This window comes from Ooceraea biroi, chromosome 7 (genome assembly GCF_003672135.1).
Source record: "Ooceraea biroi isolate clonal line C1 chromosome 7, Obir_v5.4, whole genome shotgun sequence".
NCBI classification, from domain to species: domain Eukaryota; kingdom Metazoa; phylum Arthropoda; class Insecta; order Hymenoptera; family Formicidae; genus Ooceraea; species Ooceraea biroi.
Window position 1 is genome coordinate 12,351,491 of NC_039512.1, and position 15,301 is coordinate 12,366,791.

Consider the following 15,301-nt stretch of genomic DNA (forward strand, 5'->3'; position numbering starts at 1 on the left):
GTAAAAAGGAAAAGAAAAATGAGCATGTTTTCCTATCAAATGGATTATTTTAAGTGCTTTAAACCGTGTGAAAATAATTTTAAGAAAAATTATAAATAAGAAAAAATTTTTCCGCTAGGCGGGGAACGCGATATTTTTTCGCAACGATCGCTTCAGCAAAGTGTGCAATTTATCCATTCCATTCACGTGATTGTTCGACGGCGGGACGAGTCGTGATCGGGCTAATCGGTTATAGGAGTCGTTATCAGGGTGACACGTCGTGGAGGACTATTAAAGCGTTATCAACGTGTAACGTGAGGGACGCATTCGGCAAAAATCATTCCGCGCGTGTTTCCGCTGCGATTCGTGTGCACGGGGTGTGCATGGGACCGTAGGGATTGAGATTTACATCGGTGACGCGGGTGCACCGCGCTCGCGGCATGTACCGTAATTCCCCGCACGTAAAAATACCCCGAATCAAACGCCGGATTCAATATCGGTGAGCTGACATTTTTTCCGCGCGCACGAGGCCGAATTAAAATCTTCCGTGTGTTCACGCCTCTGGTGAAAAAACATCGCGGAAAACATTTGCATTATCAAAGCGGGCTTTGTGCCTCCACGGGAACGTATCGCGCACAGGTCACTGCACAGACACACACACATGATGGACTCCGTATGTGGCACTTGCATGCATATACGAAGCGTTACAACGAGCGTTGAAAGCACCGTCAATTAAATTTGTCTCGAAGAATGCGACTCGCACTCCGTGGATAACGAACGATTCAATAGTCGCGGAGGAAGAGGTTTAAATATAATACAGAGAAAAAGAGAGAGAAAGAGAGATATGGATATGGACTGCCAAGTCTCTAACTTTATAGGTCTCGTATTCCAGCAAGGACAACTTCGTGAATTGATGAATGGAACGCCGTCTCTGTGTGTGCCACTTTCCTTGCCTGTTTTGCACCGAGAGACTGTTTTTCGCTTTCTGCAGAAAGTGTTTTCGTACTCATACGTGAAATTCTAAACGCGATGGGTGTACTCAACAATATCCATTTCTATTTATAACCCATAACAATTTCCATTTATTAATATTAAATAAATGCACTACAGTATATAAGAATGAGTGTTTTCAATTTGTAATTCTTGCTAATATTTCATATAATTTCTGCAATTATTATTTTCCATGTGTTATTTTCCATTTACGTACCAAGTGGAGCGGTTTCGCGAAGCAGACAATAGCAGACTACTAAAATAAAATGTTACTTAAAAATGTAAGTGGATAAAGATTTAATTTGATTGCATAAATGCAAACTGCATAAATGTCGCATTTGTTCGCTCACGTGTGGACAGTAAAAAAAAATTAATACCTCGCGTTTGCACCTCTTGCCTGCTTTACAGCATATAAATTGCGTGCAGACTGCACGATTTATTAGGCGGGATGGAACCGGCGGCTGACCAGTGACGTGGCTCCTCTACTGATAACACGAGCTCGCTGGAACGACTCTCGAGAGGCAGCAACTTCCTCACTACACCGGTGATCACGCGCGAAAAGTGAGATCGGGGGCGCGAAGCCAGTTTTAAATTAACGACTCCCGGGCGTTTAATTTTTCCAAGGTACGTGTGGGATGCGTACCTGTTAAAATAGGCCATCAGCTGGAACGCGGTGTTGAGGTGCTTGTGCGTGCCGCCCTTTAGGCGAGGCAGGTAGCCATAAGCGGTCAGCACGTTGTCGACGAGCATTGGACCCCAACAAACAGCGAACAACACCACGACCGCTACCAGCATTTTCACCACCTATCATCCGCGATTAAAGCAGAATTCTCTGATAAAATGCATGTGTCGTGTACCGAATATCGCGGTGCAATTGAGCCAGATGCAGCTCGGATTTACTAAACAATGTGCGCGATTCACGATCCCGAGCTGCATTCAGGCTGTTTTCAGGCCTCGCTGGTGCGTTCGCGAGTAATTTGTGGGCCCTGTGGTTTGGTTTAATTACTCGTATTTATCTTGATATTTTTCCAAAAATTATTCTTCCGAAATAATCCTGCGAATTTAGAATCGTTGATCACGTTTTAATTAATTGAGTAATGATTTGTCAAACCATAATTATGATTGCGTCGGGTCTGTGTGTGTATAAGTTGACGAAAATTTAATAAAGGAATGATGTAAAGTAGCACGCAGCAAAAATATTTTAAGCTAACATCGGATCATCGTGATGACTAAATAGAAATCAAAAGCATGTGATAATAAATTTATTTATAAAATGCATCCAGTAATGGTTTTGCGAATGTATGATGACTTATTTTTACAAACATCGAAATGCGCGATCTCTCAATTCTGTTTAGAAAGATTGATAGGTCAAACCTGTTTCATAGTTCGTGATTCATCGTCACCGTCATCCCGACGCGGTCTGCGTTCATTTCCCTTTTGCCTCATAGGCATACCTTTCTGCGTCATCGGTATAGATTCCACATTGTTTGGATTTAATCTGAAACAGATTAAAACTGCACTCTGATTATGCGTGCGAGTTCATATCCATTGCACTTCTCTTTGTGCCACATGGGAATAATGCGGAAAATATTTCAGGGATATTGTGGTAATGCAGAAATAAATAAAATGGATTGTTTAAAAATAATTCGACTAGCTTTGCGAAGTTAAAAGAGAACATTTTATGTTTTAATAGAATTTTGATTTAAAAAGTATAGCTATTACGAAGATTATTTAAAACTTAAGCCACTTATTGTAAAATGTTTCACGTATAAATTGTCGCGAATCTACAAATGACATTACCTCGAAACTATAAATTTTCTAATAAACTGCAAACTTATAATAATAATTCTCTTTGGCAAAAATTTATAATTATTGCCCGCATTCGTTTTTTTCTTAAATTATTTACATGTCTGGAAATATGCAACGGATCGTTTATAAGAGAATTTTTGCTCGAGTAAACGCGTTTCTACATGGAAAAAGAGACCTTTTCTATGTTCACAAAATATTGCATGCACTAACTATGTCATAATATCACTTTATAAAATTCCCTTTGACCTTGCGTATGACAGCAATTTTATCTCAAAGAATTTCTTTGACTTGACTGATATATTAAAACTTTGTGCCCGTGTTGCCCGTTGTGAACATGTTGAAGTAGCAACCTTCCTTCGCGATTGAAAGCGTTAATTTAATATCCAGCATATTCTGCATATATATAGCGGCCCAGAAATAATGACAATCGATAGCAGGAACGCATCCTTTTGTGCATTTAGTCCAATATAGTCGGCTTTGCGTGCTTAGAAATTTCCACACTTTTTCACGGTAAAAAATATTTCTGAATATTCTAACTAATTAAAATCGATCAACTATAGTTAAGACTATTATTTTTAAACAATCAATGCTTATTTTGGTTGCGTCTAATTTTCCAAAGAATCTTAAATCAATTTTTCTTTTTTTCCAAGCAAATAAAGATATATTTCACGATCATTCCGCATTATTAAAATAACTAGAAAGGAGCGAATTCCTTAAAGAGGAACAGTCCGAGTTCGAGCAAGCTCGGATAACTTACGTAAGTCTTTTCCAAAATAAGTTTCCTAATTATCGATGGGACAAAGATTCCTTGATCTATTTCGAGCGGCCGCTTAAAGACACGCGCTTGCGAAAACGTTCTGCGAGCTGCGGGGGACGCGGAAGGCGAATCAAATCAAGTCAGGTCATAAAGAGCAAGCGCACTCCTACATTTGCCATCATATTTGCCCGATCGTCCTCGATCTATTTCAAGCGAACCGCCTGCGGGTTGCACTTTCCAAAGAAGCACTATCGACGACGTGACTGCGCTCATTACGAGCGGTTTGCTTTCTGCCCGAGTCAAATATCGTACGCTCATATACGTACGCGTGTAATGATAATTTCTAAGTCGGTAAACTTGAAACGCGATATCAGACTTTTCCTCAAATGCTGAAAAGTGATCTGAAATTAATGCTTTAAAAAAGAGATAAAAGAGATCAATTTGACACGAAGTATCGCCGTGTATCTCTTGATTTCCTATGTAAAACTGAAAATTAAGTATACAAATTATGCATATAAATCACGTATTTTTTTCGTGATACGTCCGTATAAAAATATTCCTTTGAAATTTTCACATTTTCACTACGTTTTAATTATATTCTCTGTCTTAGATGAATTTAGAGGTAATATGTATGAGCTCGCTTCAGTGAGTCGTAATGGAACTTTATCGTGCAATTCATGATAATCGCAGAAAACTGCGCGTAAAATACGTTACATAAATGCATTCGAGATTTCCCTGATCACATTACTGTGGTTCGACCTCGATATGAATTTTCAGCGGGCTTCTGAAAATCTGCAGCTATCGTGTTGCAGTTTGTATTAAATTGTCGGCTCGGTCAGCCGCGAAACGGCCCATTAAACGCCGAAAAATGGCATTTCCCTCTTGCGCTCGTTCCACGAGACGTGATTGACGTCCGCGGGGAATGGGCGGGTGATCGACATTTCATACAGCACCGTCAGACACGCGGAAACACGTTTTTTGATAGCTTCAGAACAGCCGCTATGAAAGGCAAATAGCAGTTTATGCCCATTTGTGGATTACACATGTCCGCGTCCATATGAACGTCACGCATTAATTAACGATCGATTCAATCGGATTTATGCACCGATTATTACACGGGATATAGAATACGTAGGATGAGGAAATTCAATCGTCCGAATTTCCAAAATTTCCAAACGCGCGCGTTTGCTCGCGCATTTTGTGACACTTCCGCTGCTAAATTAAATGGACTGTTTTTATTATGTATGTATTAATGAGATTTTATCACTATTCTACTTTACATGATTGAAATCTTATCTCATCGTGTTTGCTCTGCTACATACAAATTTATTGTTTGATTAATTATTAAAACTATTAAAAACAATTAATATTAATTAATCATTGCGTTTTAATTAATGTGCGAAAATTAACATTTTTCCTGCCGATGTTAAGCATTTTTTTCCTTTTAAAAGATAGAATTCTTCGTGAACGTACGCGTGTCGTGACGTCATGTGGTACCGGCGCTTCATGACACGCCAGATTTCCCAGCAGATGGTCGTATAGCAGAATGCCATGACGGTCAGTGGCAGCACAAGGACCAGGATGAGCATGTAGACTTCATGAGCCCGCCAAAGTAGCCCGGCTTCAGAATCACGCACGCACCAGTAGGCAATGATTCGCAGTCCGACCTTTTTATGCGTCTGGAAAAGAAGATGAGATTATCCCGTCACTCGCGAGTGAGCAAAGGACAACGTGGGTTACGTGCCTTCCCCGATATGCAACCCGATTGTCATAAGAAGACGCATGAAGGGCGGATTTCGTCCCTCGGGGACGGTGCGAGTGACTCGCTTTTGTCGCAGCCGAGTTTATTAAGCCGTTCAGACGGGCATTTACATATGCCGGCGATAAGATCGTTGGCATATGGGAGTTTTTTATCGTTTCCCTCGCACCAGTTTCCTCAGGGCGTCATAAAAAGCTCACCCGTTCGTCGTCGCACTTTATTAATCCGTTACGACGTGACTTTCCAATGGATATCGAAGAGAGAGAAAAAGAGATGCGCATGCAACGTCGCGAGTAACGTCTGCTCACATATTTTACAAACAATTTCAGAGATAGAAAATATTCTTACGAACTGTTACATATCTTTTATCTTTGAAAACATTAAAAAAGAACGAGTTAAATCATGATTGAATCTGAGGAGATCATCGCGGTTTTCAACAAACGATTTTATTTGCTAATGCAAAAAGTGTGTCTTGTCACTTAGAAACGAAAGTGAATTATGCTTCTCACAGAATAGAAACGGATAGTCAGTTATCTTTCTAACACGAGCTCGTTTGTTTAAACTAGAAAAGTTCAAGGTATAATTGTAGACGGCAAGAAATCTTCACTACCTACTTACTTTTTAATTAATACTTCACGCAAGAATAGAAAGATGTTCTTGTTACTTCGGGCACGAGAAAATTAGATTTAAAACAACATTGCGATGCGGCATGATGCTTTTCACTCTCTTCTTCTTTATGAATGTAATTTGCCGAAAGCTTTACGGAGAATAAGAAGCTAGTTTTGCTTCGATTTGCTTTGTGTTCCGTTTCCTCTGTGCTTTATTCGTGACGATTCGTAGCTTTCACGTTCGGACTGAGGAAAAATTTCATTTAATTCAACCCTTCGTCTTCTGTGCGCGCGCGCGAGAACGAGAGATTTATTCACGGGTCAACTTTAATTCGAGAATCTTGATGAGGAGGTAACTTTTACGTCCCGATCTTCGTCATGATTACGGAATTAGGTTTACTTCCGACGTTTTATTACAGAATGATTGGGGTATCAAACGAGATAAAGTTACACAAGAAAGAAGTACGTAAAAAAGAACGATTAACAAGTTGTGCACAGAGCGCAATCTCTTAATCGATACTCTAACAAACGAAGTAATCAGAATTCAGTTAATCTACCAAACGAGCAGGGGGTAACTACATGCTTGATTGAGTGCAATCGGAACAGTTCTCTTTCGGTAAATACCGTGAGATACCGGTTGTTTTTTGCCGATGTTACAACAGGTTGTTCGATTAAGCGCACAATTCGATTAACGGAGTACTGAAACTTCTCTCAAGGAAGAAACAATTCCAAACTCCCCTTAAAGACTCGAATCCCGATGAAGCACCTAAAAGTACCTAAAGTACTCTCCCTACATCCCTCGTATCCGATAATTACCGCGGCTCGAGCAACTTTGCTACGTAACTATAATTATTGGACGAGCAAAATTTAGAATCAAGCATTCTCGCGATCTGCGCATTAAACGGAGTTAAGGGGGGAGCCTGCTTTAGAACGTTGAAAATAAGGTATAATTTTACGAATTGTTTTGGAGAAACTATACAGCGGATCATTATAAAACTTTGATGCATTTATTAGTACATGTTTAAAGATAAAAAAAAATTATTTTTTGATTTGAATATATCGCCTGTAGAGATCGTCCTGGAAGCATCTTAGTGCAGCCGGCATTGTAAATTGGTGAGCATTCTCCTGCCTCCAAATTTCATCCAAACTGAAAAATTGAAATATTTTCTCGTTATTTATGAATTCCCATCGTCGATGAACCTTTAATATTCATAAAAACATTAAGTTAAACAATTATTTTTGCATGAAAAAGTTCAAAAACTTTGCCTAAAAATCGTACTTTTGTGTTCTAAGCTCCACCATTTTGACACTTTTCAACTTTTTTCTTCTCTCTTTGGTTCATCGACGATGGGAATTCATAAATAACGAGAACATATTTCAATTTTTCAGTTTAGACGAAATTTGGAGGCAGGAGAATGCTCAGCAATTTACAATGCCGGCGACGCGGCTGCACTAAGATTTCTCCAGGACGACCTCTACAAGCGATATATTCAAATAAAAAAATAATTTTTTTTATCTTTAAACATGTACTAATAAATGCATCAAAGTTTTATAATGATCCGCTGTATAGTTTCTCCAAAAACAATTCGTAAAATATACCTTATTTTCAGCGTTCTAAAGCAGGCTCCCCCCTTAAACGCAGATCAGGAGCAGAACAAACGGACGTTGAGCCGGTAGCATCAACGCCGACAGCTCGTGCTGAGACACCCCCGCGCGCTTGGATAACGCAGCGGCAGCGGAAAACACTCCGAGTTTCCCAATTGTGTACGTATCAAGCCTGAGGGAAGTTTTCGCCAGATGGAAACTCAATCACGTTGCATCCCCTTGATTTTCCGCTACGCCTATTATCCCCGCTTCGCGGCGGTATCCTTTTCAACGTTCACGTTCGGATAAACCGTCGTTCTTCGGCGGTTAAGTGGGCGGATCTGGATTCTGTCGGTTCTTCAGCGATACGCATATCGCGTACCGTGCTCGAGTTACACGGTCGCGATGTACGGAGGCATGAGATATGCGCGAAACGTTAGCGCGCGGTGTCACTGTACCGTGATAATTCACGGTATCGGGAACGCGTGTTAAAGTAACGGCAGAAGGCCGCGCGCGCATCATAAATGAAGTAATAATTACTCGGGAATAATTGTACTGCAAAAATGTATCGCTTCGACCGTTATTTACCTTCAATTTAACGTTGCTCGCAACCTCGATACTGTTCGTATTCCATAATGAAGCTTTAATAGGTTTTTAATAGACACGCGGATATATTTCGTTTCTCGATGCAAATTACTTGAACGCTTTACGCGCCGGTAAATTTGACCGCATGCAGAATTACTTCAAATCGAAATATGCAATCGTATTTTTCCTTGTTTGTTTTTCCTTCAAGCCGACCTCTCTTCCACGAAAATATTAGACATTGATAATTCTTGTATTATGAGTGATGTAACGTAAAATGCTCTCTCCAAGATGAAAATATCAAAGATAATATTAAATAATATAAATTGTTGCTTTGTATTCTATTTTAAGCTCTCTCTTTCTATCTGCATTTATCTGACAAAATAATAGAAAAATTGAAAAGTTGTTATCAGTCGGAATGCAATCAGAGTTTCGGTAGAGAAAAATCAATTACGAGTTCATTGGAAAACACTAGTATACCTGTGTAAACAGCATTGGAATTCCCAGGAGAAACGCCGCGATCCAAGTCATAATCACGATCTTGCGAGCCTGGCTTATCGTACACGTATACTGCGCTCTCATCGGATGCACTATCGCGTAATACCTGAAACAATATCATGATATCATTTTGCGAATAATCCAGATTTTAAACAGTTCTATTCAGAATAACTTATTTTTCAAGACTTGATTAAAAAGATATGTCATGGTGATAATCGAAAGATTACAAATAAATGTGATGATCTTTTTCTCGATATTCTCAAATATCAATTCCAAAGCATGGTAAAGAGATTTGTTATGGAAAAAATAGCGTCCTAAAATAGATGAAGTAATTTGCGTAAGTATAGAATAAAATGTCATTTGCGTAAGCTTCGTTGCAAGAGGAATAATCTCTGACAATGAGTCCAAGAGAGAAAGAAAAAAAGAGAGAGAGAAAGAGAGGTAGAAAAAGAGATATTGTTCAAGCCGCATTTTGCGTGGGCTATCATGTACACCGGAAAAACCGTCGGCGCGAGGGAAACTGCATTGTAAAAGTGTGAGGCTCATCCTGTGAGAAGTTAAGTCAGGGTTTTAGACAAAGCGAGAAGGCAGCCTCGTGCGGGTCGAACTCCGCAATGGTTCGAGTCGCAATGGAAGTCGCAAAAATATAATAAGCGAGTAGACCGAATCGCGTAATAGCGCGGAAAATCGGTCCGGTCATTTGCGCTGCATCTCCGCGGCCTCTCCTCTGCGCGCGGCAAGAACAAAAAGAGCCCAATAACCCAATAGAAGGCCTTTGCCTCCACCTCCATCACCTCCACCTGCTCCTCCTCCTCCTTCTGCACCTCCATCTCGTTTTTGGCGACGCTATCGTTGCACTGAATGCAAATTGCTCGGTCGTTTGTACCCGACTGGCTCGCGCCAATCAGACGATAACAGTTGGCGAATGAGTCGCGTCAAATGAAACGAACGGCAAGCTATTTCCCGCAAGGTTTTTTATCGTTCGCGTTTTATGGCGACGATAACCATTTGCGAGGATGCGACCGCGACTATCCGCGCATGTTTCGGTCACTTGACGACGATCTTTTCCATCGTGCATCGAGGGAAATTATGCGTTAAGCCCGTATCAGACTACGCTTTGAAGAATAAGATTGCAAGTTGGAGATTGAGATGCAACCAATCAAAATGTCTGCCATATTTTGATCGCATCTCAACCTTTAACTCTGAATCTTCAGTGCGTAGTCTGATACGGGCTTTAAGGGTGCTTCGAAATATGGCGATGCGGGTTCGTGCGAATTGGGCTTCAGATAAAAACGTCTGTCGCTTCTAGCAAGGGAATAAAACTGAAAAAAAGAGAAATTAATCCCTTTGATATGGTCGATAAACATTCGCCGCAAACGTTTCCGTTCATTTTCGAGCGGCACTCGTCCTCGTTTACGCGAACAGCATCACGGTAAACATCGGTAAATAATTTCCCCCCCTAATACTGAAGAATTGAAATTGTAAAGAGGATAAACGTGTACTAAGAACACTTGTTTAACATAAACAAAGCAACATGTTAAACAAATTAAATAAAAAAAGGAAAGAAAACTGTAAAAACCACGAGCAATCGTCATCTCTTTAATTTCCAATCTATTCGGGAGCATTTTTATAATATGCGTCCGTATTCTTTGGATGGCATACGTCTTCGTTACGGCAAGTAGCGTGACGTATACACTCTTCAATATATGGCAATAACTCAAACTTCAAAAATTTGATGCCTCCCCTTCACGATGAATTATGTAAAGAGCTTTTCGGACATGCTTGATACGTTCAAAACATACACGTGTCAACTTAATGTTAAAATTAGAAATGTACAGGGTGTCCCATGGGAAGTTGCTGAAAGTAAACGATTGGTTCTCCCCTCCATGACTTCAGAAAGGGTCTTACGGTTAACGATCGTTCATCTGAGTGTCCGCAGTTTTATTCTGGTTGTGGTAGATGCAAGTCCGTGCGCGTCAAAATGAGTAATCTGACGACGGAAGAAAAGATTTATCTTGTCGAGTGCTTCTTTTCCAGAGGAAAAGTTTATAGCAATGCTTACAGGGGGTTTCGTACTAAATACAGAACACATAAAGTTAAGAGCGAAAACACGCTGAAATGTTAGAATTTATTATTTCTTTAAACGTATGCGTTACGTCACTCCATTTTTTGGCAATAAATCTGCATTAAAATAATGTTTTGTGTTATTTTTATCAGAATTATCGATAATTTTATGCAGTATGGAACTATCCAAGACCGTAGACATGATCTGCCAGATCCTTCTGTGTCTGTAGTTGCAGAAGAAAATATTGAAGATATTAAGAAGTATTTTGAAGAGAATCCAAATTCTTCCATTCGGAAAGCTGCCCAAACTCTTGAAATATCCAAAACAACATTACACAGGATTTTAAAACATTTCCTGAAAATGCATCCCTATAAAATAACATCGCATCAATTGCTAACCATACGTGCTATGACGAAACGTGTGGAATTCTGCAAGACGATAAATGGAATGTTTGAAGATGGAGAACTTGATGCAAAATTGATAATTTACACGGACGAAGCACATTTCTGGCTAAATGGTTATGTTAATAAACAAAATTATAGATTTTGGGGGTCGGAAAATCCCAACGTTTCCCTGGCTAAACCTTTACATCGACAAAAAATAACAGCATGGGCTGCGATCTCGGTAAAAGGAATTTATCTGCAATTCTTCGAATCAACAGTCACTAGTGAAAGTTACAAGCAGCTTCTCGAAACACAATTCTTCCCTCATGCAAAAAAAGAGGCCTAGTCAGAGGATTTCATTTCATGCAGGATGGAGCGACACCACATCGAACCCAGGAGGTCTTCGAAACAATCCATAAAGTTTATGGCAATCGAGTCATCGGTCTGGGATACCCCAAATTTGCCCAGGGGGGGCTAGAATGGCCACCGTTCTCGCCGGATTTAAATCCATGTGACTTCTTTCTTTGGGGATACATTAAGGACCATTGTTATGCCGGAAATCCAGAAACAGTGTCAGATTTAGTAGTAGCTATTAAAAAGGTCGTCAGCAACATTAAAGACGACATGTTAGAAAAAGTTTTCGTAAAAGAATTGATTTTTGTACAAATTCAGATAGTGCACACTTTGAAAATATTTATCATTAGCTTACTTGATTATTAGCATATTTTTCATTAATAAAATAAACTGATATACAAACATTTTGCTAAATTTTATTTATACCCATTAAAAACTGCAGACTTTCCTCTTTCCAACGCAATTTTTGTTTTTTCAATAACTGCATACGTTTAAAAATAACAGCTGATTAGTTTCAGCAACTTCCCATGGGACACCCTGTATTTTGTATTTTGGTCTCAAGGAAAAATCGTGACACGTGTGAGATAAAAGTAAACGTAGAAATCTGCGTGTTCTGATAATTCTGCGAATATCGAGATAGTCTCTTTTGTTTACTCGTACGATTCTCCGAATCATTAAAGGAGGATACGTTTGATTAAGAGTAATTGGTATAACATATTGATTTTGTTCGTTCAGCATTATGTAACCGTTGATTACATCACTTTGCTAGATCACCGCTGCGTTCGTAAATTTGATTTATTTAAGCAGCTTACGTGCGCTCCGATTGATCGCGACGCTTTGACATTTTACAGATTTACCAGTGGTAAATATTTGTTTGATAATTTGGTTGGTAATTATACGACGCGAATTAAATCCCTAACGAGTAAATATCGAGCAAGAATTGAATGAATTTACTGTTGACGGCTCGGCGACATTTCACGGCATTTTATACGCAGGCTACTCGAGAATCAATTTTCTTCTTACTGAAATATTTATTGAGAACGCCAATGCATTATTATGTGACAGTATAATTATGCAATATGTACATGATTAGTCTGCAAATATGTAAATCCAAGTTCTTCATAAATAAAAACCAAAAAAATCAAGTATAAGTTCTTTAATTTTCTGCAAAGCAAAGTGCTCACCAAATCATTTTGAAATATGCGAGCTCATTAATAAAAGAAATATCTTCGGACTTACCTACCATGAAATCCTTGATGAAAGTGGGTTGAATCGGGCCGCGATATCGCGGAAAGTTACTGTTTTCATTTTACTGAGCTACCTTAATTGCTGCATACCGGAAAAAATGGCGTAGCACGCGACTCAGAATCTTCGCACATCTCATGTAATTTCAATGACGTTTCTTTTTTATCTTGAAATTATTTTTCACGTATAATCAGATGATTTTTATTAATGTTGCTTCGTATTGCCCAAGTCCAAATTCTTGTTACAGTTCTAATAATAACTAATATCTTCATTATCATTAATCATCGTCATCATATGAAAGAATTACGCGAAATAAAACGAAATAAACATCACACTTTTACATCATAATACTATTCTTAAATCATTTTTATGTTAATTTCAATTCTTCAAATATCGATGTTAAGCATCAATATTTCTGTCGCTATAAAACAAGTCAGAGGATTTATATCATAAAATCTTCGTCTCGATGTTGCAGGCTTCTGACTGCAGACTTCTCAGAAGACAAAAAGTAAAATTCGTAAAAAGACAAGAGAAAAACGATAGCTTGAAAAACGCTCTTTTGAAATAATATTACTGGATTACAGCTGATTGTAATCTAAGAAATACATATCTCTCAGTATTATTAGCTAGTAACCTGGATACGTCTAGAGAGACGAACGAGACCGACGCTTTGACCCTTTTTTTCCTCCCGTTTAAGGGATCGCTAGCCTTGGATTAGCGCCAAAGTGGCAAAGTATTCTGGCGCCTGTTGTAATTACTGAATGCAACAACTGTGCCAGGCTGACACGATTGCGTCATTAATTCCTCCGAAGATCCGATGGTGCTTGAAAATCGCCGTAATCTTATTTAATTTCAAAGAACGGTGTGTTCTCCTCTCTCTCTCTCTCTCTCTCTCTCTCTCTCTCATTGGATCCAAGACGATGCGAGGAAAAACGTCGGAGAATCCTTTCCGTCGCGCTTTGGTATTGTAAGATAACGAGAAGCAAGATAAGAAGCGGCAAATATCCGGTTCAAGAGCGATTCAAGAGCTGTTTGTTGATTGCTGCTTGCGCGCGCGGTGCAAAGTTCTCGGGTTAATGGCGAATATTCAATTTCAAAGCGCACGTTGCGCATTCATTCAATCGCACCCGGTCGTGTCCTCATCGCAAGAAAAAGAGATAGAGTGGAGGGTAGATACAGAAAATGGTATAAAGATCGTTACGCTGGACGTGTTATTCGGACGAAAGAAGGGCGCCTGCTGGCGTCTCAGACGACCGGAAAGACAGCTCCTTCCGGCGCTCTTTTTCGTCAACGTCTTTCCGCCAGAAGGTCGTAAAGAGAACGGCTCTACTTAAACACCGTAACACCAAGTGTTGAAAATTTCACCGACCAATTTAGATCGCGAAATTCCTGTGATATTCAGATGATGTTATCACGAAAGTTCTCGAGTATATAATGAGTTATATCAATTTTTAATATAAATTTAATACAAAAGTGTTTAATTTAAAATGCTTATATTAAGCATTTTTTTATTTAAAAAAGCAATATTTAACACATGCATGAGAAAAGGGGAAAGATACATACTCTAAAAGTATGATATAAACAATTGAGCATGTCTGTTAAGTTATGCTAACTTAAAGTCAGTACCCCCACCACACAAAATCGAAATACTAAATATACAGGAATTAAGTGCTCTTTATGTGCTAATTATGTGCTCTATTCACGATTTTTGTGCTCAAGCGGTTTAGCGAGAAATCGCAATTAAAAATGGGGGTGCTGACTTAACGTAAGTTAGCACCCCCACTCATTGAAAATGCATACCAAACCAAAAACTTGGTACGCCAGAATTATGTGCTTTTTATGTGCTTTTAAGAGCATTACACAAAATTATCCTATTTGAAATAGTTTAGGAGATGCATGTCAAAAAAGATCGATACATACATCACTGATACAAGAGTAAAGTGCCCGTTAAAATAGAGATAGCGAAATGATTCTGGACTCAAAATGTTGCTCGATTTATGTGCTTTCGGAATATGCACCATGAGATTTTTGTGCTCATGCTTTATATACATATATTATATATATAAAACAACAAAAAAACGTAATACAAAAATACAATGTATGATTTCCACAACATTCCACGCGAAGCGAGTTCCAGTCCCACGCTACATCGAGAGGGGGTGCGGGTGGGCCACCCGTTGTCGCAACAGTATTTTAACTGGCACTTTACTCTTGTAAGCATGGTGGTGCTAACGTTCGGGACGGTTGGTCGATCGAGAGGGATGAGCACAAAAATCTCATGGTGCATATTCCGAAAGCACATAAATCGAGCAACATTTTGAGTCCAGAATCATTTCGCTATCTCTATTTTAACGGGCACTTTACTCTTGTATCAGTGATGTATGTATCGATCTTTTTTGACATGCATCTCCTAAACTATTTCAAATAGGATAAGTTTGTGTAATGCTCTTAAAAGCACATAAAAAGCACATAATTCTGGCGTACCAAGTTTTTGGTTTGGTATGCATTTTCAATGAGTGGGGGTGCTAACTTACGTTAAGTCAGCACCCCCATTTTTAATTGCGATTTCTCGCTAAACCGCTTGAGCACAAAAATCGTGAATAGAGCACATAATTAGCACATAAAGAGCACTTAATTCCTGTATATTTAGTATTTCGATTTTGTGTGGTGGGGGTGCTAACTTAACAG

The 15,301-nt window shown here is 39.2% G+C and overlaps 1 protein-coding gene across 6 annotated transcripts in view; it reads right to left on the reverse strand.

Annotated features, from left to right (window-relative positions):
• The window catches only part of LOC105279753 (QRFP-like peptide receptor), a 97,063-nt gene that overhangs the window by 9,592 nt on the left and 72,170 nt on the right, over positions 1 to 15,301 (reverse strand). For 4 of the 6 annotated variants that reach the window (XR_893998.3, XM_011339745.3, XM_011339743.3 and 1 more), the window contains exons 5-8: positions 8,549 to 8,672; positions 5,009 to 5,214; positions 2,344 to 2,467; positions 1,613 to 1,773 (exon numbers count right to left, since the gene is read on the reverse strand). Coding sequence is in view for 4 of the 6 variants with exons in the window: in XM_011339745.3 (XP_011338047.1) it covers positions 1,613 to 1,773; positions 2,344 to 2,467; positions 5,009 to 5,214; positions 8,549 to 8,672 (615 nt within the window). In the remaining 2 variants the exon portion in view is untranslated. Of the gene's footprint in view, positions 1 to 1,031; positions 1,506 to 1,612; positions 1,774 to 2,343; positions 2,468 to 5,008; positions 5,215 to 8,548; positions 8,673 to 15,301 lie in introns of those variants that run through there. The other 2 variants (XR_893999.3, XM_011339744.3) reach the window with 2 other exon arrangements.